Genomic DNA, 26893 nt, shown 5'->3' with positions numbered 1-26893 from the left:
ATACGAGATGCCACACGTGACGCGTTTCAGTCAGAACTGAAACGTGTCAGTTGGGATTCTTAAATAGGATCTGTTATTCCTGTGGAACAATGAATAAAAAGTTTTTACTTTCACCTTGTTTCCGACTTTATTGTGGATCACATCTAAATAAAGTCAGCAACAAGGAAAAGGAAAACGTTTTTCTTTATTGTTCCACAGGAATAAAAGGTCCTACTAAAGATTCAACACTGACGCGTTTCAGTTCTAAATAAAATGCGTTAGTGTTGGATCTCGAATAGGAATTTTTACTTCTGTGGAACAACAAAGAAAAAGTTTTTACTAATGAAAATAAAATGCTTTTCTTTATTGTTGCACAGGAGAAAAAGGTTTCATACGAGATCCAACACTAATGCGATTCAGTCAGAACTGAAACACGTCAGCTTGGATTCTTCAATGGGACCTTTTATTCCTGTGGAACAATAAAAAAAAAGTTTTTACTTTCACCTTGTTGCCGACTTTGCTGTGGATCACATCTAAATAAAGTCGGCAACAAGGTGAAAATAAAAACCTTTTCTTTATTGTTGCACAGGAGTAAAAGGTTCCATACGAGATGCAACACTGACGCGTTTCAGTCAGAACTGAAACGGGTCAGTTGGGATTCTTAAATAGGATCTGTTATTCCTGTGGAACAATGAATAAAAAGTTTTTACTTTCACCTTGTTGCCGACTTTATTGTGGATCACATCTAACTAAAGTCAGCAACAAGGAAAAGGAAAAAGTTTTTCTTTATTGTTCCACAGGAATTAAAGGTTCTAGTGTTGGATCTCGAATAGGAATTTTTACTTCTGTGGAACAATAAAGAAAAAGTTTTTACTGTCACCTTGTTGCCGGCTTTATTGTGGATCATATACTTATGTTACAAGTGGTTGGGGACTGCTTGTCTGGCATGGTGCTAGCATGAGCTAAGCTGCAGCCTGGAAATTGTCAATATTGGGTAGCAGTAAGTTTTTCAAGTTTAGATGACCAGCTTTCTGCGCTTCTTAAAAGTGATCCACATTCAGATCACTTTTCAGAGGTATTTGACAGGCGGTGAAGAAGCAATTCAAAGCCTCTTCACAACCTGTTTTAACCATGTAAATGCCGCACTCACACGCCACATGCATTGCATATAATTTGCAGAGTGTCCCCATTTGTCTTTTGGTACGCCTGGCCGCCAGGCAAGACAGGAATGATAATTTTTGACGCAAACACAAAGAAAAGAATCACCGCCATGGCATGTGAACACCCCCATGGGGGTGATTGGGGGTGCTATAAACAAGGCACAATCATGTGTTTTTAACATCTTCCCAACCGCAAAGCCTAAGTCTAGGTTGACACTAATAGTGCTGCATAGTCATATGTTTTTCGGTGCATTTTTATAGTGCAGTTTTAACCGCTTTATTGATGCTTTTTTTGTAGGAGAAGACTGGCTGATAAACACAAAACCCTACCAAAACTACACCAAAAAACACGTATACATGCGTTTTCCATGCACTCCCATTGAAGTCTACAGGGCCAAAATCGCAACTTCGTGCGGCAAAGGAAGTGTCTGCACCTCTTGCAAAAACTCACCGAAGGAAAATGCATAGATGTGAATGTGCCCCGAGAAAACAATGTGAAATGGATTGTCATGTGTTGCTGCAACTTCAGCAAACACACTGCTAATCGCATGGGTGTGAGCCCAGCCTAAACAAGCCCTAATTGTATATGGGTGAGCCTATGAAGATCTTTGAAGAACAGGTTTCCCTGCAAGAAAATGACGGTGGCTCTACAGGCTTACCTTAAATATTCTCTGCAGCTCCCCCCCCCCCTCAACAACCCCTTATACTTATTTGAGCCCGATCTCAATCCTGCGATGTGCGCAAGTGCCGAGGCTCTCTCTCAGCTCTCCCTCTCCTCATAGGTTTAGACACAGCAAACTGAGATATTTGCCATTCACAGCCAGTCAGGAGGGAGTGGAGCAGATCCACGCTCTGTGTGTCTATGGACACACAGAGCTGAGTCAAGAGTGAGCCCACATTAGAGCCCCCATAACATGTGGCTTGCTATGGTGGGCACTTGGCGGCATGGGGAAGGAGCTAGGAACACAAGCGTTGGACCCGAAAAGTGGAGGCAGGTACCCACAGGGAAGTAAAATATATTTGAAATATATTTAAAAAATACTCTTCCCAAATATATTGCCATATATTTGAAATGCTACAATTTTGGCCATATTCAATATATTTAAAAATATATTTCAATAAATATATATATATATATTACACACTGCATGTGGAAAATGCGTGTTGCCTGGCTGTGCAGGACTATAGGAGGTCCCAAATCTCTAGCGACTCCTTAGGGGATAGTGCCACCCACATATATAAATGTATTGGTTTTACCAGTAACATCCCACATGGAAGAAAGATATATTTTAAAAATATTCTTCCCAAATATATTGATATATATTTGAAATGCTACAATTTTGTCCGTATTCAATATATTTCAAAAAATAAATAAAGATATATATACACTGTATGTTGAAATGCGTTTTTATTACAAAATATATGAAAAATATTTTTAAAAATACGTTTCAAATATACTGTATGTCTTTAAAAATACAAATCTTCATTTTTGAAATGCATTTATAAATATATGTAAAAATATATGTTAAAATTACTCTTTTCTACATTATAAAAAATCTGAAGAATATATTTAAAAAATATTTTTCATATATTTTGCAATATATAAAGAACGCATTTCAACATGTAGTATATATATATATATAACATATACTTTATTATATACTATATAAAAGACAGAGTATATTTGAAATGTATTTTTAAAAATAGTTTTCATATATTTTGTAATAAAAATGCATTTCAACATGCAGTATACACATATATATATACATTTTTTAGCAAAATATATTTTGAGATATATTGAATATGGCCAAAATTGTAGCATTTCAAATATATGGCAATATATTTGGGAAGAATATTTTTTAAAATATATTTCAATATATTTTTCTTCCATATGGGTAATTATTACATGTGTGTTATTAAAAAAAAAAAAAAAAAAAAAATCAAGAGTTTAGGCTCCATTCACATTAGTGTGACTCCAAAGTAGTGCAATTTCAAGTGCAACATTGACAGGTGAGACTTGGATGCAACTTTGATCAATGATAATGGACAACTGCTACACAACAGTCGCATGTATAACATGTATAACAACTTTCATGCAACCTTTGAGGGTTTACATTGAAGTCTATGGCACTCAAGTGGCATGAAAGTTGGACCAAAATAGTACAGGAACCTTTTTAAAGTTGCTGTGACTTTAGGTCACACATATTTGAACGGTTGTCATTTAAATACATGCGGTGTGATTTGTCATGGGACGTTAGTGTCCAAAGTCGCACGACAAGTTGCACAAGTGTGAACAGAGCCTCAGAATCACTTTAAACATGAAATGATACATTATAAATGGTACATAGCCACAATTGTAACAATGCATTATTTTTATCACACGAATGCTAAACAATGTCATGTTTTTTTTTTTTCTGCTATTACTTCTTTGCATTTTACATGAACAATTTACTCATGGTGCACTGGGAAACGGAAAATTTTGTTCATTTGACATTATTTTATCTCTCAGCTGTATTCTATACAATCTCTTAGCAAAAAAGGCAATTATACTGGAAACTCATGGGAATGATCAGAAAGGGTAATGTGACACTGAGTTATACCAACACATTTATACCCAAGAACTGGATTCAATTTAGAGAATACGTTAGTCAAAGATGACATTACTTGTGTTCACCAGACGCCAGAAATTCAATCAATAATTTTGTGCTGTCAGCTGGGGTGGAAGAATGAATCAAATAGAATAAAAAAGATTCTAGGTTGTGTATGTAACCAAAAGTAATCCCGTATTAGTGATGTTATGCCGCCAGAGTATAATACAGCCATCATTTTGGAGAAGAGGAACATTTTTCATACTTATTAACCAGTTAATTTCTTCCTTTCTTGCTGATAGGGCAAATTATAAAATAAAAGGAGCTGGCTGATTGGTTGCTTCATTTTCAACTATACATTGTTACCATAAGTCAGTGTTTCTCAACTCCAGTCCTCATGGACCCCCAACAGGTCATGTTTTCAGGATTTCCATTATTTTGCACAGGTGATTTGATCAGTTTCACTGCCTTAGTAATTACCACAGCTGTTTCATCTGAGGGAAATCCTGAAAACATGACCTGTTGGGGGTCCATGAGGACTGGAGTTGAGAAACACTGCCATAAGTAGTGATGGAAAGGTCCCGCGATGAAGCATTACCATGGTCGTGCCTTGTTATCAGAGGAATAGCATGACCACCAGAATCATCTCATAATTAGATGTGTGCGATTTGTTGAATTAATCAAAATTTAGAGAACATTTTTGTTATTCGAAGATTCAGATGTATCCAAATTTCCAAATCATAATAGCAACTTCATCATAATAGTAACGAACTTCAATGGATCCGAATAAATGATAAGAAAACAAATCATTTGATTTTAATTTTGAAACTGAATTTAAATTAGAAAGGTATTTTAAATTTGAAATCAAAAATTAGTTTGAATTTGAAATGGAAACATATAAACACATTAAGATACTGTATACAAAAGGAGAAAATAAAGGAATATAATAGAACGGAAAATAAAAGAATAGACTAGAATAAAACAGAATAGATTAGAAAAATAAAGGAATAGAACAGAAACAAGTAGACTGGAATAAAATAGAACATAAAGAATAGAATAGAATAGAATGAAAAGAATAGTCTAGAAAATAGAGGAATATCATAGAATAGAACAAAATAAATAGAATAAAATAATAAAATAGAATGGAACAAAACAGAGTAGTAAATAATAGAATAGAAAAAATAAAATAGAATAGAATAGAACAGAATAGAATGAATATAGCTGTCTTCCAAAATTTGAATTATGAAATAAATATTTTGCTTTGTAAATAACGAATATACGAAACAAATTCTGAACATAAATCATTACAATGTAACGAATATGATGAAACAAAATTATTAACTTTCCGAACTAATCCAAAACAAAACAAATTTTTCCATTATGCACATCTCTAGTCATATTTATATGTTACTGGATTGAGACGAAGAAAATCTGCAAACATACCTACATCTCATTCATGTAATCTGCCATTAAACTGCAGCAGAGCTTTTCTTAGCTTCATTGTTCTTTTTCAAATGATGCTTTATGCGTTGACATACCTCCATAGACTCCGCATGTCTGGACAGTATGGCCACCTGCCGACTTGACACTCTCCACAGGCAGCTTAAAGCCCAAAAAATGATCCCTTGCAGTGGGACTGTACCTGCACTGTTTTGTCTAGGGGAGAGGAGAAGCAATTTAACTTACCAGATCTGTGGCTCCACCCGGCAGGCGGTGCTCCCCCACAAAATGAAGATGGTTTGTCCCTCAGCATCCTCACATCCTGAACGGGTCTATGGATCCTGCTATGGTCTGCTATGACGGCAGGACCACAGAACGCTAGAGTGCAGGAGCTGCGGGGGCCAGTCTAGCTGCAGGGAGGAGTGGAGAATTGGGTAAGTATATTTACTTTTTTTGTTCCCCTAGACCAGTGATCTGCAAACTGCGGCCTACAGGATGGATGCAGCCATTTGTTTGCCTTTATCTGGCCCTTGAAACACTACCAGGGGCATCTCATGGGGCCCCCTACTGACCCCGGGCCCTCGGGCAGTGCCCGAGTTTCCAAATGGTTAGTCCACCCCTGGACACCAATGACAGGGCACTATTCCTCCCACAGACACCAATGCCCCCTCAATACTTACCTGAGCTGCATCGCGATCCAGCCATGTGCACAACAGCCTCAGCTGTCCTGGGTCTCTGCCTCCTCATTAACTGATACAGCAAGCTAGAGCAATTGTTTCATGCTGCTGTCAATCACAGCCAATCAGCCAATGAGGAGAGTGGGGATGGGGCCAAACTGCGGGTCTGTGTGTGAATGGATACACAGAGCAGCGGGTGCCCCCATAAGCTGCTTGCTGTGGGGGCACCCAACAGGAGCGAGGAGTCAGGGGACCCGAGAAGAGGAGGATCTAGGCTGCTCTGTGCAATACCACTACACACAGCAGGTAAGTATAACATGTTTGTTATTTAAAAAAAAAAGGAACCTTTAGAATGGCATTAAGCGTAGAATCCTACCACCATAGGCAGCCCACCCTTCAAACATTCTCCTTTCAATGGTCAAACAGAAGCGAAAGGCAGACTGGAGGTTGACATTTGGAGGTTGGTATAGAGAGCAGGTTGTGTTTTCTTCGTGGAATCTGACCACTTGCAGGTTGTTGCAGCTGATGCGTTGTTGGGCATAAAGCAGGACATACATGGGTCAAATTCCGAACAATTTTTCGATTGAAAATCAAAAACAACGTTCGTTCTGTAATCCGATGGTGCCACCAATGATTTAGAAAATCGGTCATTTTTCATGAATTTTCCAGCATGTCCTATAAATAAAATGGGGAGGAACCACGAAAATAGTCCGGTACCATTGCCAAACTAACAGAGCGAAAAACGGTCCGATTTTCAAAAGAAAAATCGTTCAAAAATCGACTCATGTATGGCCTGCTGGGTAAGAGAAAAGCAGCCGTGCTGGTGGCACAGTGGCAGGAGAGACTAACGTGCCCCTGAATCAAACCCAGCACAGAACCTATGAAGAAAGTCTAGTACAAAGGTTTTGATGTGATCCCTTAAGAAAACATTTAGTCCATAGCCTCCCATAATTATTGTAACGTTTCCTGCTTGCATAGCACCACAGTAACATGTTCCAAGCCCTATACAATTGTTGTGAACTCTTTATTATTTACGTATTTACTAAAATATTTGAGTAGGCTATTGTTTAAAATTGTAATCGTTTTTTCTTGTAGGGCTGTCCCTGCCCTGGTCAAGCAAACGCAGGCAGGGAGGCAATGCAAACTAGGTACTACCTTAGGCAAGAAGGAACATATATTTTTTTTTTAATACCTTGTAAGGCTATCCCTGCCCTGTTCAAGCAGACATGGGCAGCTATGGCTGTAACTTAAATGGTGATCATATCCATTGACCACTGAGTGTCAAGAAAGTACCACTGGCTGGACGTGGCCATGTAGGAGCTTTACGTACTAGCCTGCTATGCGTCATGTGTGTTGTTAGAGAGGGTCTTCAGCACAGCAGGGGTGGGTTGGAGGGAATTATAAATAGGAAACTGAATTTGAATAAAATAAATCAGATCTGGATCTCGGAGAACTACCAAACACCCACTGTACATCCCATATGGAAGAAAAATATATTTGAAATATATTTTTAAAATATTCTTCCCAAATATATTGACATATATTTGAAATGCTACAATTTTATACAGAGATGAAACTCATTCTCCCATATGAGTTATTCCTGTTCATCTGAAGTCTTCTCTATAGCCATTCAATGTCCAGAATTTATAAAGCTTGTCTGAGCTGTCAGAAAAAAGGGGGCGGAGAGCTGAAGTTACACATAGCTCAGTGAAAAGAGCTCTGGGAACTGATTGGAAGGAAGGGGCACAACCCCCTCCACACAGCACACAGGAAAAGAGCTGAGGCTGTCAATCATAGGCTGTGCTCTCCCTCCAGTAACACACCTTCTGTATTAGAGTCAGGGGCGGACTAACCATTTGGAAACTCAGGCACTGCCCGAGGGCCCGGGGTCAGTAGGGGGCCCCATGAAATGCCCCTGGTACCTTTTTCATAGACTTTTTTGAGTTTGGGCAAGGATACAGGGGCCCCATGATCCCCTATTGCCCAGGGGCCCCATGAGTTGTCAGTCCGCCCCTGATTAGAGTGACTCCAGTTTGGATGAAGGAGTGCCGATGATCAGTGCTGATATGCTCTGTGACAGCATGAGGAAAGTGCTGCTGATAACCGATACAGCTGATCATGTGGTTAAAGGCAGCTGTGATTGGCCTTTTACCTCAATAGGATACAGCAATCATGGACAGCGCCGGGTGCATGCCGCTGGGGGCACATTCTGGGAGGACGTCATATGACATCCTCCCATAATTGGACAACCACGTTGTAGCCGTCATATGGATATAGCGCGGTTGGCAAGAGGTTAACTATTTTTGATCTACATGCCGCAATCATTAGTAAACAGATAGGAAGGTATATTGTATTAAACTTTGCAAACAGGTAATTGTTCTCCTTCACTTCACTTGACTGATAGGCAGCACTGATGGGCACTGATAGGCTGCACTGATGGGGTGGCACTAATTAGGCAGCACTGGTGGGCATTGATGAGGAGGCACTAATGATGCTGCACTGGTATGCAGCAATGATGGGTACTGATGGGCGACGTTGACTGGCGGCACTGACTGACAGCACTGACTGATGGCACTGCTGGGTACTGATGGGCAGCACTGATGGGTGGCACTGCTGGACACTGATGGGTGGCACTGAAGGGTGGCACTGCTGGGAACTGGTGGGAGGCACTGCTGGAAGGCATTTCTGGGCACTGGAGGGAGTCACTGCTGGGCACTGGTGGGTGGCACTGCTGGGTACTTATCATCAGTGCTCTGATGATCAGTGCCAATCTGCTGTGGCAGTTGCCGGTTATCGGCAGTACTTTCCTCAAGTTGTGACAGCTAACTGGCAACTGTATTTACTCCGTGATCTGCCGTGTCATTGGACACAGCTGATCACGTGGTAAAAGTATATTATATTTACTTGTTTTCATTTTTTTTTAATTTTTCAGTTGTTTGCTGATTTTTACCTAGGCCAAAATGATGTTATACATCCCATGAGTCCTCAGGGGAGGAGGGGAGGTGGGGCTCTCTCAGCTAAGCAAGCACACCCTCCTGCCCGCATGCCTGAGCTAAACACAGATGGATTCCAGGAAGTACATGCTACATGAATCATCTGCCCTTACTCAAGATGGCCACAGCCAAAAACGCTAGAGGGGTGTTTTTGAAAGTGATTTCTCAACAAAATAAAGCATGGAGACATGGATGGATGGGGGAGTTTGTTATGAACAATAAGAACCAAGCAAATAGCATTTTGGTTTGTGATGCTCAAATACAGTTTAGTTCCACATTACCAGCAAAAGGGCTGGTACTGGATCCATTGTAAACTGGAGGTGGCTTTAAAAGAACAATGAGGCTGGATGTGAGCTTTAAGGTTAAGGGTGGGCTAGAGTTAAGTGTTAGGATGAAGATAAATGAGATATATGGGATAGGGATAGGTGGTACTCGGGGGTAATCGGTTCCTACAGTGAACAGAGGTCAGGCAACTCTGATTTGTAAAAAGGACCATGCTTCTAGTGGGCCAAGGGGTTCCTTGTCAAATAAAATCTGCTAATCCCCATGTGAAATGGATTATACAAATTGGGGTTGCTTTGCTAAAACTGGAGAGTGCAAAATCTGGTGCAGCTGGTAGCCTGTGGGGCAGGAAGTGGTACCCCCATATGTTCCCCTCCTTGTAGGGTGCCATGTCTAGGTCACATAGGAGGTCTACCCTGTGGTGGGTTCTTCTGGGCTACGTTGGGCACCTTTCTTTCTGTTATAACATTTTGCAAACAGGTACTTTTTTGATGAGGAGGCACTGATGATGCTGCACTGATATGCAGCACTGATGGGCACTGATAGGTAGCAATGATGGGCACTGATAGGTGGCACTGACGGGCACTAATAGGCAGCACTGAAGGGCACTGACTGTCAGCACTGACTGGCAGCACTGATGAGCACAGACTGGAAGCACTGCTGGGCACAGATTTGCAGCACTGTTGGGCACTTTTGGGGCTTCACTGATAACAAGGACACTGATATACAGTTCCCTGATTATCAGTGTAGATATCTCCTTTCACAGTTGCCGGTTATCAGCAGTACTTTCCTCATGCTGTGACCGAGTGAGGAAAGAACGTCCGATGACCGGCAAGTGTATGTACATGGTGATCAGCTGTGACTGGCCCTTTACCACGTCATGTGATCAGCTGTGTCAAAAGAACACAGCGATCACAAAGAAGAGTGGGTGCGCACTGCTGGGGGGTGCACGGATTCTGGTTTTGGGAGGATGTCATATGACACTCTCCCAGACCTGGGGAACATCTTTCGGCTATAGTGCAGTCAAGAAGCGTTTACCGTTTTACCAAATCCTGGACTGTGCATTCACTATATCCGGTCTCTCCGGACCCTGCATTCATTATATCTGGTCTCTCCGGACCCTGCATTCACCATATCTGGTCTCCCAGGACCCTGCGTTCACTGTATCTGGTCTCCCCGGACCCTGCATTCACTTTATCTGGTCTCCCCGGACCCTGCGTTCACTATATCTGGTCTCCCAGGACCCTGCATTCACTATATCTGGTCTCCCCGGACCCTGCATTCACTATATCTGGTCTCCCAGGACACTGCATTCACTATATCTGGTCTCTCCAGACCCTGCATTCACTATATCTGGTCTCTCCGGACCCTGCATTCACCATATCTGGTCTCCCCGGACCGTGCATCCACCATATCTGGTCTCCCAGGACCCTGCGTTCACTATATCCGGTCTCCCCGGACCCTGCGTTCACTATATCTGGTCTCCCCGGACCCTGCGTTCACTATATCTGGTCTCCCCGGACCCTGCATTCACTATATCTGATCTCCCCGGGCCCTGCATTTACTATATCTGGTCTTCCCCGGTCCTGCATTCACTATATCTGGTCTCCCTGGACCCTGCATTCACTATATCTGGTCTCCCCGGGCCCTGCATTCACTATATCTGGTCTCCCCGGGTCCTGCATTCACTATATCTGGTCTCCCCAGACTCTGCATTCACTATATCTGGTCTCCTCGGACCCTGCATTCACTATATCTGGTCTCCCCGGGTCCTGCATTCACTATATCTGGTCTCCCTGGACCCGGCATTCACTGTATCTGGTCTCGCAGGACCCTGCAATTACTATATCTGCTCTCCCGGACCCCGCATTCACTATATCTGGTCTCCCCGGACCCTGCATTCACTATATTTGGTCTCCCTGGACCCTGCATTCACTATATTTGGTCTCCCCGGACCCTGCATTCACTATATCTGGCCCCCCTCAGTACACACAACATGGAAATGCAATTATTTTAGAAAAATATAAACTGCTAAATACCTTTTCTCCTCAGCAGTTAGAGCAGTCTTGTGACCTCTGTCAGTGTCCAGCTGAGCACTGGTTAAAGCTTGTAGGAGGAGTTTTCTTTCTCCTCTCACTGCCCTATGGGTTTGCATAGCCCATGCCCTTGTGTCTGGACAGTGCTGATTGGCCCTGTGGTGATCACATGCACTCTCCCAAGAAAAAGAAAAAAACTCTCTAACAGTACTCACCAAACTGAGCATGTGCAAAGTGTCTCCGAGGCTCTGTTCTATCAGCAGATGGATTGGGGTCAGTAGAAGAAGGGGAGGATCAGAGAAAACAGGATCAAGCATCCTTTTTACACAAAGCAGAGGATTAACCCCTTAGGTTCCACAGTGAGTATAACAAGCATGCTTTACTGCATCTACAGACTTATTGTACTGTTGTGGGTTTAGTAACACTTTAAATAAATAAATAAATAAAAGCCGACCATTATATTCATCCCTGTCAGTGGTTTGTCTCAACCCTCTAACTGCTACTTTTGCTGTTCAGCTTGGTCTGTTAACGGAAGTTAAGAAATGAAAAGACTTATTGGCATGATCACTAGGCATGAAAATAAAGGAAGAAAAGAAAACTAATCAAGCCGCCGGATCTAGGAATTGGTAAGTGGCAATATAATACACTTTTGGGCTCTTTTTGGTTTAACCACTTGCCCTCCAGAGGATTTCCCCCCTTCCTGACCAGGCCATTTTTTGCGATACGGCGCTGCATTACTTTAACTGACAATTGCGCAGTCATGCAACGCTGCACACAGAGGAAATGTACGTCCTTTTTTCCCACAAATAGAGTTTTCTTTTGGTGGTATTTGATAACCTTTGCAGTTTTTATTTTTTGTGCTATAAATAAAAAAAGACCAACAATTTTGACAAAAAAACAATATTTTTGACTTTTTTGCTATTAACCACCTCCCACCCGCCATATAGTAATATGACGGGCGCAAGGTGGCTCTCTCGTTCTGGGAGGACGTCATATGACGTCCTCCCGTTCTCACCATGCATGCGCGGCTCAGGGAGTGTCCCTCGGACACAGCGGATTACCGATCACGGAAAGAGCCGAAGATGTCGGCTCGGTCATGTGATCAGCTGTGTCCAATCACAGCTGTTCACATGTAAACAGGGAAATGCCGGCTATCGGCATTTCTCTCCTCCCGAGCTGTCACGCTGACAGCTCGAGAGGAGAGGAGAGCCGGTAATCGGCTTTCCGCGGAGGGAACATGTACACTGATCATCAGAGCACTGATGATCAGTGTGCCCTGATGATCAGTGTGGCCCCAGAAGTGCCACCTGTCAGTGCTCATCAGTGCCTCGTGCCAGTGCCCATCAGTGCCACATCAGTGCCACATATCAGTGCCCATCTGAGCTGCCTTTCAGTGTCACCCATCAATGCCAGTCAGTGCCACCTATCAATGCCAATCTGTGCCACCTATCAGTGCTGCCAGTCAGTGTCACCTATCAGTGCCAGTCAGTGTCACCTATCAGTGCCAGTCAGTGCCGCCTAAAAGTGCCAGTCAGTCCCGCCTAACAGTGCCAGTCAGTGCCGCTTATCAGTGATGCCTATCAGTGCCATATATCAGTGCCATGTATCAGTGCTGCCTTTCAGTGCCCATCAGTGATACCTGTCAATGCCCATCAGTGCCACCTACCAGTGCCTCCTCATCAGTGCCCATCAGTGCCACCTATCAGTGTCCATCAGTGCAGCCTGTCAGTGCCCATCACTGCAGCCTCATTAGCGCACATCAGTAAAGGAGAAAAATCACTTATTTATAAAATTTTATAACAAAAACTAAGAAAAATTTTTTTTTTCCAAAAATTTCATTGGTTTTTGGTTTAAGAAAAAATAAAAAACCCAGAGGTGATTAAATACCACCAAAATAAAGCTCTATCTGTCACAAAAAAATTATAAAAATGTCATATGGGTACAGTGTTGTATGACCGCTCAATTGTCATTCAAAGTGTGACAGCGCTGAAAGCTGGAAATTGGCCTGGGCAGGAAGGGGGTAGAAGTGCCCTGTAGGCAGGAAGGGGGTAGAAGTGCCCTGTAGGCAGGAAGGGGGTAGAAGTGCCCTGTAGGCAGGAAGGGGGTAGAAGTGCCCTGTAGGCAGGAAGGGGGTAGAAGTGTCCTGTAGGCAGGAAGGGGGTAGAAGTGCCCTGTAGGCAGGAAGGGGGTAGAAGTGCCCGGTAGGCAGGAAGGGGGTAGAAGTGCCCTGTAGGCAGGAAGGAGGTAGAAGTGCCTAGTAGGCAGGAAGGGGGTAGAAGTGCCCTGTAGGCAGGAAGGAGGTAGAAGTGCCCTGTAGGCAGGAAGGAGGTAGAAGTGCCCAGTAGGCAGGAAGGAGGTAGAAGTGCCCAGTAGGCAGGAAGGGGGTAGAAGTGCCCGGTAGGCAGGAAGGAGGTAGAAGTGCCCTGTAGGCAGGAAGGGGGTAGAAGTGCCCTGTAGGCAGGAAGGGGGTAGAAGTGCCCGGTAGGCAGGAAGGGGGTAGAAGTGCCCTGTAGGCAGGAAGGAGGTAGAAGTGCCCTGTAGGCAGGAAGGGGGTAGAAGTGCCCTGTAGGCAGGAAGGGGGTAGAAGTGCCCTGTAGGCAGGAAGGAGGTAGAAGTGCCCTGTAGGCAGGAAGGGGGTAGAAGTGCCCTGTAGGCAGGAAGGGGGTAGAAGTGTCCTGTAGGCAGGAAGGGGGTAGAAGTGCCCTGTAGGCAGGAAGGGGGTAGAAGTGCCCTGTAGGCTAGTGGTTAAACATGTCCAATAAAAATTTTTAAAAAATCTAATTTCTTCATAGATTTAGGCCAAAATGTATTCTGTTCCATGTCTTTGCTAAAAAAAAAATCCAAATACGTGTAAATTAATTGGTTTACGTGAAAGTTATAGCGTTTACAAATGGCGGTATATATACTGGGATTTTTTTTTTTTTTAGGGCTCGTTCACACTTGGCTGTTTTACCAACGCTTGCCAAACGCCCCTATAGCGTTTGGCAAGCGTTGGTCCGGCGTTTGTGGAGCGTTTTTTAACGCTCGGCAAACGCTCCGCAAACGCCGCATGCGCGGTTTAGTGGCGGTTGCTAGGCGTTTGCCGAGCGTTAATAACGCCCCACAAACGCCTATAATACAGTTTGAGTGGTGTTACCGCTCAGCAAACGCCCCGCAACCGCGTCACAACCGCACCGCAAACGCCGGCCGGGCGTTTGCGGAGCGGCACCATAGACGAGAATAGCAGGCTTCAAAGCCTCCTGACTCGACCAGAGGCGTCCGTTTTGCCGCGACGCAACGCAAACGCTCCCGTTAGAACAGCACCATGTGCTGTAATGTGCAGAATTGGCAGAGGCGTTTGGGAAGCAGTAAAAACGCTTCCCAAACGCCTCTCTGCCGGCTGCACACAAGGCTAGTGTGAACGTAGCCTTATACTGGTAATGGCGGCGATCAGTGACTTATAGCGGGACTGCGGAGGGCATTCTGACACTGGGGGGAACTCACTAACTATGCAGAGCCATACAAAGCAGTGTGCTGGAGCTGACAGGGGAGAGATCTGTGTTGTTTACACACAGGTCTCTCCCCATTGGAGATACTCGGCGATCACTGAGTGCCGGCGAATAATCATTGGCCGGGACCCGGTGATTGACAGCTGAGGCCACAAATGGTGAGGCAGATAGGCCGCGCACACGCCGCCTTACCCAGAACTGCAAAATCACATATATATACGTATTTTGCGCACCCGTGCCGCACTGTAGTAGTGTTTCTGCCAGGGGCGGACTGACAACTCATGGGGCCCCCGGGCAATAGGGGATCATGGGGCCCCTGTGTTCTTGCCCAAACTCAAAAAAGCCTATGAAAAAGGTACCAGGGGCATCTCATGGGGCCCCCTACTGACCCCGGGCCCTCTGGAAGTGCCAGAGTTTCCATATGGTCAGTCCACCCCTGGTTTCTGCTATAGGGCGGCACGGAACTGGTTAAGCTTTGATTAAAAAAAAACAAAACTGATAGCTGATTGGTTTCTATGCAGAGTTGCCACAGATTTTGCACTCTCCAGTTTTAGTAAATCAATCCCAGTGATGTCATCAAAGTATGCTGTGATGTCATCATGTCTTTGTACCTAAGATGGCTTCCTTCCGTCTTATAAATCCTTTCCACATTTATTTTTGCAGAACTTCATTCTTCAATATTCTCTGTTTTCTTACCTTTTTTGACGTTGGTGTAAAATGTACAGTACATCTATTAGCACATTTTCTCCAGATGACTTGACAGAAAAACTGTAATTTCTCTATTATCCATCTACTGTAATGTGCAGGAAGAGGGAAGCAGAGAAGGGATTGTTTACCAGTCATAGAATAAAGCTCTGTATGATGGAGCGCAGGAAAGAAAACACGTAAATGGGAGATTTCTGTTCTTCCTAGACTTGTCTTCTGGCTCCTGTTTCATTGTTTGGACTTGAATTATCCGCTCATTCGGTGTCATGTTCAGATAATTCCTGTCTATTGTACTCCTGGAAGCGATGGTTTGAGCATTGCTACGAATGTAAGCCGTCACAAGACGCATCGCTGGATGTTCAACGTTTGCCAGAAATACCTCTGAGCACAGATCGGGAACTGAAATAGTTTGTAAGGCTCAGTTCACACCTATGCAGTTTGCATTTCATCTGTTTCTGCGGTGCTTTTTGTGTTGAATTTTAAGTTTTTGCACATGCGTTTTTGATGCATTTTTAAAAATTTTTTTTCTTGTTGCTAGGCAGATTTAAAATGCAAAAACGCAGCAAAAACGCACTACATGCTTTTCTGCAGCATTTCCATTGAAGTCTATAAAGGAAGCTTTTTGCATCTTAAAAAGTCCCTGTCCAAAAAATGCACCGTGTGAAAACGCAGAGATGTGAACGTGTCCCATAGGAAATCGTGTCAAATGGACTGTACCGCGTTTCTGCAAAAGACAAAATGCAGCAAAAACGCACCACATGCTTTTCTGCAGCATTTCCATTGAAGTCTATAAAGGCAGCTTTTTGCATCTTAAAAAGTGTTTGTCCAAAAAATGCACCGTGTGAAAACGTGGAGATGTGAACGTGTCCCATAGGAAATCATGTCAAATGGATTGTACCACGTTTCTGCAAAACACAAAATGCAGCAAAAACGCACCGCATGCTTTTCTGCAGCATTTCCATTGAAGTCTATAAAGGCAGCTTTTTGCATTCAAAAAAGGCCCTGTCCAAAAAACACACCGTGTGAAAACGCAGAGATATGAACGTGTCCCATAGGAAATCATGTCAAATGGACTGTACCGCGTTTCTGCAAAACACAAAACGCAGAAAAACACACCACATGCTTTTCTGCAACATTTCCATTGAAGTCTATAAAGTAAGCTTTTTGCATTCAAAAAAGGCCATGACCCTGTCCAAAAAACACACGGGGTGAAAACGTAGAGATGTGAACGTGTCCCATAGCAAATCATGTCAAATGGACTGTACCGCGTTTCTGCGAAACACAAAATGCAGCAAAAATGCACCACATGCTTTTCTGCAGCATTTCCATTGAAGTCTATAAAGGCAGCTTTTTGCATCTTAAAAAGTCCCTGTCCAAAAAATGCACCGTGTGAAAACGTGGAGATGTGAACGTGTCCCATAGGAAATCATGCAAGTGTATAATCCAAACGCACACACATGCCTGATGAAGGGGTCCTGCGAGACTCCGAAACGTTGCCTTGCTGTAACTATGTGATGGTTTATTAAAACCTTTGGACCCATATTGGTGATCCTCAGTGTGCTGGTGACATTTTTTCCTTCCATAGGAAATCATGTTACATGGACTGTACTGCGTTTCTGCAAAAGACAAAACACTGTGGAAAACGCTTACGTGTGAATCTGGGGTAAAGGGGCGGCCATGACAGCTGGCAGGGCGTGGGCCATAATGGGCAAAAGACTGCGACATGGGATTAGGTACACTCCTTTATTTTCATGCATTTTTTATGCATTTTTTATACATTTTAATGCATTATCATGCATATATTTTGCAATTTCATTCATTTGTAATGTTCCATATGTTCCAATTGAAGTCTATAGGGGAGATTGCTAAAACTGGTGCACACAGAATCTGGTGCAGCTGTGGATAGTAACCAATCAGGTTTTATTATCATAGCTTAGGGCCATTTCACACTATAGAAATGCAGTCCAGATGTGTTCCAGATGCATTTCCACAAGCGTGTTTTTGATGTGTTCTGGTGCATTTTTGATGTGTTTTTAACATGTTCCAGTGCATTTTTATGTGTCTTTAACATGTTCCAGTGCATTTGTGATGTGTCTTTAACTTGTTCCAGTGCATTTTTGATGTGTCTTTAACATGTTCCAGTGCATTTTTATGTGTCTTTAACATGTTCCAGTGCATTTATGATGTGTCTTTAACATGTTCCAGTGCATTTTTGATGTGTCTTTAACATGTTCCAGTGCATTTTTGATGTCTTTAACATGTTCCAGTGCTTTTTTATGTGTCTTTAACATGTTCCAGTGCATTTGTGATGTGTCTTTAACATGTTCCAGTGCATTTTTGATGTGTCTTTAACATGTTCCAGTGACTTTTTTATGTCTTTAACATGTTCCAGTGCATTTTTGATGCTTTCTGGTTAATTTTTCCCCCTTTTTCTTCAGTTTAAATAGGGATATGTGCATTCCAGTGCATTTTTGGTGCGCTTTGGTATGTTCCCGTGCATTTATTATTATTATTACAGGTACTTATATATAACTCTGTCAGTTTACATAGCGCTTTACATATATATTGTACATTCACATCAGTCCCTAACCCTCAAGGGGTGTACAATCTAAGGTCCCTAACTTACATTCATACATACACATACTAGGGCCAATTTAGACAGGAGCCAATTAACCTACCAGCATGTCTTTGGAGCAGGGGCGGACTGACCATTTGGAAACTCGGGCACTACCCAGGGGCCCGGGGTCAGTAGGGGGCCCCATGAGATGTCCCTGGTACCTTTTTCATAGGTTTTTTTGAGTTTGGGCAAGGACACAGCGGCCCCATGATCCCCTATTGCCCGGGGGCCCCATGAGTTGTCAGTCCGCCCCTGCTTTGGAGTGTGGGAGGGAACCGGAGTACCTGGAGGAAACCCACACAGGCACAGGGAGAACATGCAAACTCCAGGCAGGTGGTGCCGTGGTTGGGATTCGAACCAATGACCCTAGTACTGCCAAGCAGAAATGATAACCATTTAGCCACTGTGCTGCCCCTGCATTTATTATGTTTTCCAGTACAGTTCTGTGCAGGAAAAATGTAGCATTATTCTACTTTTTTTTTCTGCAACTGGAACGCACTGGAACTGCAAGCACTGGTGTGAACTATGACATTGACAACCATATAACCTACTTTCTGTGCGTCTGGATGCAGAAAAAAACACACTGAAAGGCATGTAGTGTGAACTGGCCCTTAAAGTGGTTGTAAACCCTTCCATATACCCAGTGAAGTGACTGGCCTCCGGTGATACACAGAGATGAAACAAATCCTCCTACATAAGTTGTACCTGGTTATCTGAAGTCTTCTCTACATCCAGTCAGAGTGCTGAATTTATAAAGCTTGTCTGAGAGTTTGGAAAAAAAAGGGGGGGGGGAGCAGACAAAGGTGAATGGGCCCGTAGTTTCCATTCAGACCAGTGCAATTTGTCATGCTTTGCCTGTTGCAAGGCAAGGCACAACAAGACGAGTTCATGATAAATCCCATTATTACCTAAGGGACCTTTTCACTCCTATGCAACATAATAAAAGGTGCATGTGGCACTTTTTGGCGTGTTTTCAGACCCTTTGGGGGAGATTTACTAAGATTGGTGCACAAAGAATCTGGTGAATTTCTGCATAGCAACCAATCAGCATGTTCATTTAATATGGTTGTAAACCTCAGACATGAAATATGAACAAAGCATATTCCTCTACAGTGTGTACTTGTCTCAATCCAGAGCACTAAGTGACATTTCTATCTGCTGCATGGTTCCTCTGCTATCAGCCTGAGTCAGTGCTGACAGGTTTTCCTGACACCAAGAGAAAAATGGTGACAGGGGAGGGACCTCCAACAGATTGATGGCTCTGTTTCTGTGAGCTGTGTGTAGGGGAGGGTGTGTCTCTTCCCTCCAATCAGCTCTCAGACCTCTCCTCATTGAGCTCTGAAGTATGTAACTGCAGCTCCCAGTCCCCTTTTTTCTCAACCCTCAGACAAGCTATTTTTATTGAGCACTTTGAAGGGATGTGGAGAACAGAAGACGGCAGATAAACAGGTACAACTTATGTAGGAGGATTTGTTTCATCTCTGTGTCAGTCACTTCACTGGGTATATGTAAGGGTTTACAACCATTTTAAATGTTATTTAATGTGTTACTAAACCCACACCAGTACAATCAGTCTGTATATGCAGTAAAGCATGCTGGTTATACTCACTGTGGAACCTAAGGGGTTAATCCTCTGCATTGAGTAAAAATGCTGCTTGATCCTGACTTCTCTGATCCTCCCCTTCTTCCAGTGTCCCTGTTTTATCTCCTGATAAGATATATCGTGTGAAGCAGAGGCGTCACTAGGGTTGGTGTCACCTGGTGCGGTAACACGTGGTGTCACCCAGGTTCCGGACTCTGTGTTGGGACATGGAAGGATGTCCTGTGCAGGGACTGGCCAGTGATGTGTGATTGATGCAGAGGGGTGGGCTCGGGGTGGGTCATTACCATTTATGGACTGACATGTAGAGTAGGAGCCGTCCAATCAGAGGGTGGGGGCGGGCTCCGCTACAGTGTACAGGGGACAGACTGGGTGTGAATTGGCCTGCAGCAGCAGCTGTGATCCTGCAGATCGGGCGCCCCCCGCCGGGACTCAACATCTCACCCCCCCGCACGGCTGTTCCTGGGGCTGCAGGAGGGAAGAGGAGCCCTGGTACCCGGGGAGATGATGAGGGACACTCCGCTCGGATGGGTGACAGCCACTGACAGCTCTTCTTTTCATTTTAGTGTCACACCCTGTGATGGTGTCACCCGGTGCGGCCCACACCCCCCTAGTGACGCCACTGGTGTGGAGTCACTTTGCACATGCTCAGTTTGGTGTGTATTACTAGAGAGTTTTTTTTTTTTTAATTGCAGCTTTCAGGCAGAAAAAAAACAATAACTCCTAAACTCGCTTAAACTGTGTAAAAAATGCTCCGTGTATTTTTCTGCCAAGGGAACTGGTGTTCTTTTTAAGCCCAGTGTGCATGGAGCTTTAGGCTTTGGTAATAAAACCTGGAAGCTGATTGGTTTCTATGCAGAGCTGCACCAGATTTTGCACTCTCCAGGTTTAGTAATTAACCCTCTGTATCTTCACACTTATCTTTATAATCTTTATATACATTTTTATTTTTTATCATAGGAGTAGAATATAGAGGTGTAATTAAAAAAGGGAGATTTCTGGCAATATATCAAGACTATATGGCAGCAGTCAGTGGTGTATTTTGGTATTGTGCTGCCCTAGGCAACAAAAAAATCGAAGGCCCCCCCTTCCCCAGGGGTGAGAGCCTGACACTGACCAACACCCCCCCCCCCCCCCGCCCCAGTGGAGAGAGCCTGACAATGACCAACCCCCCCCCCCCAGTGGAGAGAGCCTGACAATGACCAACCACCCCCCCCTCTTCTTCCCGGAGAGTGAGAGACACTTACAGCTCTGGGCATCCCTGGAAACAAGAGTTGGGCTCTGCATACTCCATCAAGCAGTCTGCAGCCTCTCTCAGATCTCACCTGGTCCCTGTGCTGCATGTTCTGCCCCCATGAAAAATGCCGCCCTAGGCAAATGCCTTGTTTGCCTTATGGTAAATATGCCCCTGGCTGCAGTATTGCAATATTGTGCAAAGCTCGGTATCCTGTGGCCATTAATCAAATTTTAGCATCATCTAATCAGTAAAAAATGAATTCTATTTGGTTGGTTTAGGATACTGCACTTTATACTTTATGGGGGAGATTTACTAAAACTGGAGAGTGCAAAATCTGGAGCAGCTCTGCATAGAAACCAATCAGCTTCCAGGTTTTATGGTCAAACCTTAATTGAACAAGCTGAAGCTAGAAGCTGGTTGGCTACCATGCACAGCTGCACCAGTTTCTGAGTGCTCCAGTTTTATTAAATCTTCCCCACCTCTATACTCTTCACCTTTATACTTTTATATATTGTCTTTAATTGAGTATTAAGAGTAGAACATAAAATTGTAATGGAGAAATGGCTGATTTCTAGTATTTTATCAAGAGTGTATGGCAGCAAATAGAACACCCATGTGCAAAGCTCAGTATTCTATAACCACTATATTCCATCAGATCAGTAAAAGGTGAATTATGATTGGTTGCTTTGGGATGTTACTCTGTATCAAGGGAGGACTGACCATTTGGAAACTCGAGCACTGCCCGAGGGCCCGGGATCAGTAGGGGGCCCCATGAGATGCCCCTGGTACCTTTTTCATAGGCTTTTTTGAGTTTGAGCAAGGACACAGGGGTCCCATGATCTATTGCCTGGGGGCCCCATGAGTTGTCAGTCCGCCCCTGCTCTGTATACTGTATCCTTATACTCCATTCTTTATACTCTGTATATATTTTGGTCTTCTGAGTATTTAGAGTAGAATATAGAATAGTAATAAGGAAAAGGCAGATTTCAGACGATTTATCAGCAGGCAGCAGTGGGAAGAGCACCAGTGATGTGCAGAGCTCACTATCCTATAGCCACTAATCAGATTTTGTCTTCATCTGATCATCTCTATACTCCTTATTTTATACTTTTTATTGTCTTTTATTGAGTAGAATATACAGTATATTATATTGCAGCAGCGCAAAGAGCACCAGTGATGTGCAAAGCTCAGTGTCCTATAGCCACTAATCATATTTTGTCTCTGTCTGATCAGTAAATGGTGAATTATGATTGGTTGCTCTAGGATACTGTGCTGTATACTCTATCACTACACCTCTTACCTTTATTGCCTTTTATAGAGTAGAATACTATATATATTATTTTGCAGCAGTGCAAAGAGTACCAATCATGTGCAATCCTCAGTATCCTATAGGCACTAAGCAGATTTTGTCTTCATCTGATCATCTCTATACTCCTTATTTTATACTTTGTATTGTCTTTTATTGAGTAGAATATACAGTATATTATATTGCAGCAGCACAAAGAACACCAGTCACAGTATGTGCAAAGCTCAGTATCCTATAGGCACTTTCGGATACTGTGCTGTGTACGCCATCTCTATTATCCTTACCTTTATACCTTTTATATAGTCATGTATTGAGTAAAATTGACTTTATATTATATTCCATCAGTGTAAAGATCACCAATGATGTACAAAGCTTGGATTCAATAGGTACTAATCAGATTTTGTCTTCATCTGATCAGGAATAGATGAATTACGATTGGTTGCTTTGGGATACTGCTCTGTATGCTCTATCTCTATTCTCCTTACCTTTACTGTTTATATTGTCTTTTATTGAGTAGAATATATATTATATTGCAGCAGTGCAAAGAGCACCATTTATGTGCAAAGATTGGTATCCTATAGGCACTAATCATTGTCTTCATCTGAGCAGTAAAAGATGAATTATGATTGGTTGCTCTGGGATACTGCACTGTATACTCCATCTCTATTCTCCTTACCTTTATACTTTTTATATTGTCATATATTGATTGAAATATACTGTTTAATATATTAAATCAGTGCAAAGAGCACCAATGATGTACAAAGCTCAATATCCTATGAGCACTAATTGTCTCCATCTGATCAGTAAAAGATTAATTATGATTGGTTGCTTTGGGATACTGCACTGTATACTCTATCTATATTCTCCTTACCTTTATTATTATTATTATTATTATACAGTATTTATATAGCGCCAAAAGGTTTGCTCAGCGCTGTACATTATAGTGGGGGACAGTACATGAGACAATACAGTAACAAAACAATACAGGAGGGGTTTGAGGGCCCTGCTCTTTCGAGCTTACAATCTAGGAGACCTTTATACTTTTTATATTGTCATGTATTGAGTAAAATATACTGTTTATTATATTAAATCATTGCAAAGAGCACCAATGATGTGTAAAGCTTGATATCCAATAAGCACTAATCATTGTCTCCATCTGATCAATAAAAGATTAATTATGATTGATTGCTTTGGTATACTGCGCTGTATACTCCATCTCTATTCTCCTTACCTTTATACTTTTTATATTGTCATGTATTGAGTAAAATGTACTTTATGTTATATTCCATCAGTGTAAAGATCACCAATGATGTACAAAGCTTGGATTCAATAGGTACTAATCAGATTTTGTCTTCATCTGACCAGGAATAGATGAGTTATGATTGGTTGCTTTGGGATACTGCTCTGTATGCTCTATCTCTATTCTCCTTACCTTTACTTTTTATATTGTCTTTTATTGAGTAGAATATATATTATATTGCAACAGTGCAAAGAGCACCATTGATGTGCAAAACTTGGTATCCTATAAGCACTAATCATTGTCTCTATCTGATCAGTAAAAGATGAATTATGATTGGTTGCTTTGGGATACTGCGCTGTATACTCTATCTATATTCTCCTTACCTTTATACTTTTTATATTGTCATATATTGATTGAAATACACTGTTTAATATATTAAATCAGTGCAAGAGCACCAATGATGTACAAAGCTCAATATCCTATAAGCACTAATCGTCTCCATCTGATCAGTAAAAGATGAATTATGATTGGTTGCTTTGGGATACTGTGCTGTATACTCCATCTCTATTCTCTTTACCTTTATACTTTTTATATTGTCATATATTGAGTCAAATATACTGTTGATTATATTCCATCCGTGCAAAGATCACCAATGATATACAAAGCTTGGTATTCAATAGGCACTGATCAGATTTTGTCGTCATCTGATCAGGAATAGATGAATTATGATTGGTTGCTTTGGGATACTGCTCTGTATGCTCTATCTCTATTCTCCTTACCTTTACTTTTTATATTGTCTTTACTTTATATATTCTACTCAATATTTATTGAGTAGAATATATATTATATTAAGTCAGTGCAAAGAGCACCAATGATGTACAAAGCTCAATATCCTATAAGCACTAATCATTGTCTCTATCTGATCAGTAAAAGATGAATTATGATTGGTTGCTTTGGGATACTGGGCTGTATACTCTATCTATATTCTCCTTACCTTTATACTTTTTTATATTGTCATATATTGAGTAAACTGTACTGTATATTATATTCCATCCGTGCAAAGATCACCAATGATGTACAAAGTTTGGCATTCAATAGGTACTAGTCAGATTTTGTCGTCATCTGATTAGGAATACATGAATTATGATTGGTTGCTTTGGGATACTGCTCTGTATGCTCTATCTCTATTCTCCTTACCTTTACTTTTTATATTGTCTTTTATTGAGTAGAATATATATTATATTAAATCAGTGCAAAGAGCACCAATGATTTACAAAGCTCAATATCCTATAATCGCTAATCATTGTCTCCATGTGATCAGTAAAAGATGATATATGATTGGTTGCTTTGGGATACTGCACTGTATATGCCATCTCTATTCTCTTTACTCTTACGTTTTATATTGTATTTTATTGAGTAGAATATATATTATATTGTAGCAGTGCAAGGAACAACAATGATGTGCAAAGCTTGTTATCCTACAGCCTCTAATCGTTGTCTCCATCTGATCAGTAAAAGATGAATTATGATTGGTTGCTCTGGGATACTGCGCTGTATACTCCATCTCTATTCTCTTTACCTTTATACTTTTATATACTTTAACAGCATATAGAATTGTAACAAATAAAAAACAGATCTCTGTTGTTTTATCAAGACTACCCATTGTGTTTCTGATCTCTTGTTTTCAGATAAAAAGGGAAGGTTTAAAGGATGACTCTATGCCAGGCTGACATTAGCCAATTATGTACCCGTCTGCCAGGGCCCATTGTTTCAGTTGGCAAAGCCTCCATGTGGGAAAAGTAGGTTTCTCCACCACCAAGTGCAGATGGGACGTGAGCTGGTGGGAGATGTCTCCTTGTAGCATCTGGTCAGTGGCTGGGGGGACAGAGGCCACTGTCACATGTAGGATTCCCTGCTACTTCCACTGATTGCTGGAGATAGATTGATGTCACATCTTCTTCATTACCGCTTTATGGATCCAGACAGCCATCGCTGGAAATCACTGGGGGGGATCCACTCAAGAATTCCTGAACGTAACCTTATGCCTGGACCTCCCTTACTGCAGGTAAAACCTCCGATCCTTCTGCATTTCTCCCTGCAGTCCGCTGAACAGCCTGTCTGTAGTATTTGTGCACACACCGCCTGATATACAGCAGGTGTAAAATATCCCGACAATTACAAATCGGTATAAAATGCCTTTTAATGGATCACTCTTCAAAAGGATGTTTAAACCAATACTGAGATTTTATTATATAGATTGTTACAGATTGGGTTTGCATTTGTTTGTTGATGTGCAGTTATTGTATTTCTACATGTACAGCTAGATATAGTATACAGAGATCAGTTACCCTACCCCCAGTATAGCGTAGGCTACAGAGAAAATGTGGGTGTAAATCCCCATGTACCTCTGTTCTAGTCTATGTACTTATAGTGTACTGCCAAACCAAGGAGTGTGTACACACCACAATAGCACAACACCTCCTACAGTCATTGCTCTGATATACCTCTCTCTGTATTATACAGAATATTACAGGTTTTCTATTTGATTGCTGATGTACAGTTATTTTATGTCTACATATACAGCTAGATATAGTATATACATTATGAGATCGGTTAGCATACACCCTGTACATTGTATCCTATAGAGAAAATGTGGGTGTAAATTCCCATGCAACCCTGTTGTAGTCTATGCACATGGTGTACTACAGTCTCAAGGCGGGTGTACACACCGCAATAATCGCTACCTACAGTCAGTGTACCTCTCTAGTCATTAATGACTGAAATACGTATGTTATACTCATGGAGTGTTGCCTTTAGAAAAATAGTAATTTAAAAAAAATATTTGATAACGTTATTAACGAGCAAATAGATAGTATAGTTATAGCATGACATGTACAGTATAGTGTGTGCATACTCTGTATACAATATATACTCATGTACAGTATAGTGTGTGCATACTCTGTATACAATATATACTCATGTACAGTATAGTGTGTGCATACTCTGTATACAATATATACTCATGTACAGTATAGTGTGTGCATACTCTGTATACAATATATACTCATGTACAGTATAGTGTGTGCATACTGTGTACAGTGTATACTTATGTATAGTATGTGTATACTCTGTGTACAATATATACTCAAATACAGTATAGTGTGTTCATACTCTGTATACAATATATACTCATGTACAGTATAGTGTGTGCATACTCTGTATACAATATATACTCATGTACAGTATAGTGTATGTAAGCTCTGTGTACAGTATATACTCATGTATAGTATAGAATAGGGTGTGAATACTCTGTGTACGGTGTATACTCATGTACAGTATAGTATAGTGTGTGCATGCTCTGTGTACGGTCTATACTCATGTACAGTATAGTATAGTATAGTATAGTGTGAGTATACTCTGTATACGGTATATACTCATGTACAGTATAGTATAGTGTGTGCATGCTCTGTGTACAGTATACACTCATGTACAGTATAGTATGTGTATACTCTGTGTACCGTATAGCATACTGTATGTATGCTCTG

The 26893-nt window shown here is 42.0% G+C and overlaps 1 protein-coding gene across 1 annotated transcript in view; it reads right to left on the bottom strand.

Annotated features, from left to right (window-relative positions):
* The window catches only part of LOC149456917 (uncharacterized), a 101375-nt gene extending 85696 nt beyond the window's left edge, over positions 1 to 15679 (bottom strand). The window contains exon 1 of the mRNA XM_089684288.1: positions 15340 to 15679. Within this exon, the coding sequence (XP_089540414.1) occupies positions 15340 to 15486 (147 nt within the window). The 5' untranslated portion in view covers positions 15487 to 15679. The remainder of the gene's footprint in view (positions 1 to 15339) is intronic.
* Positions 15680 to 26893: the final 11214 nt, after the last annotated feature.

The sequence above is a fragment of the Staurois parvus genome, unplaced genomic scaffold (genome assembly GCF_062004578.1).
Source record: "Staurois parvus isolate SC_StPar_1 unplaced genomic scaffold, SC_StPar_1.0 ptg000342l, whole genome shotgun sequence".
Lineage (NCBI taxonomy): Eukaryota > Metazoa > Chordata > Amphibia > Anura > Ranidae > Staurois > Staurois parvus.
This window is presented reverse-complemented; position numbering and strand designations above follow the sequence as displayed.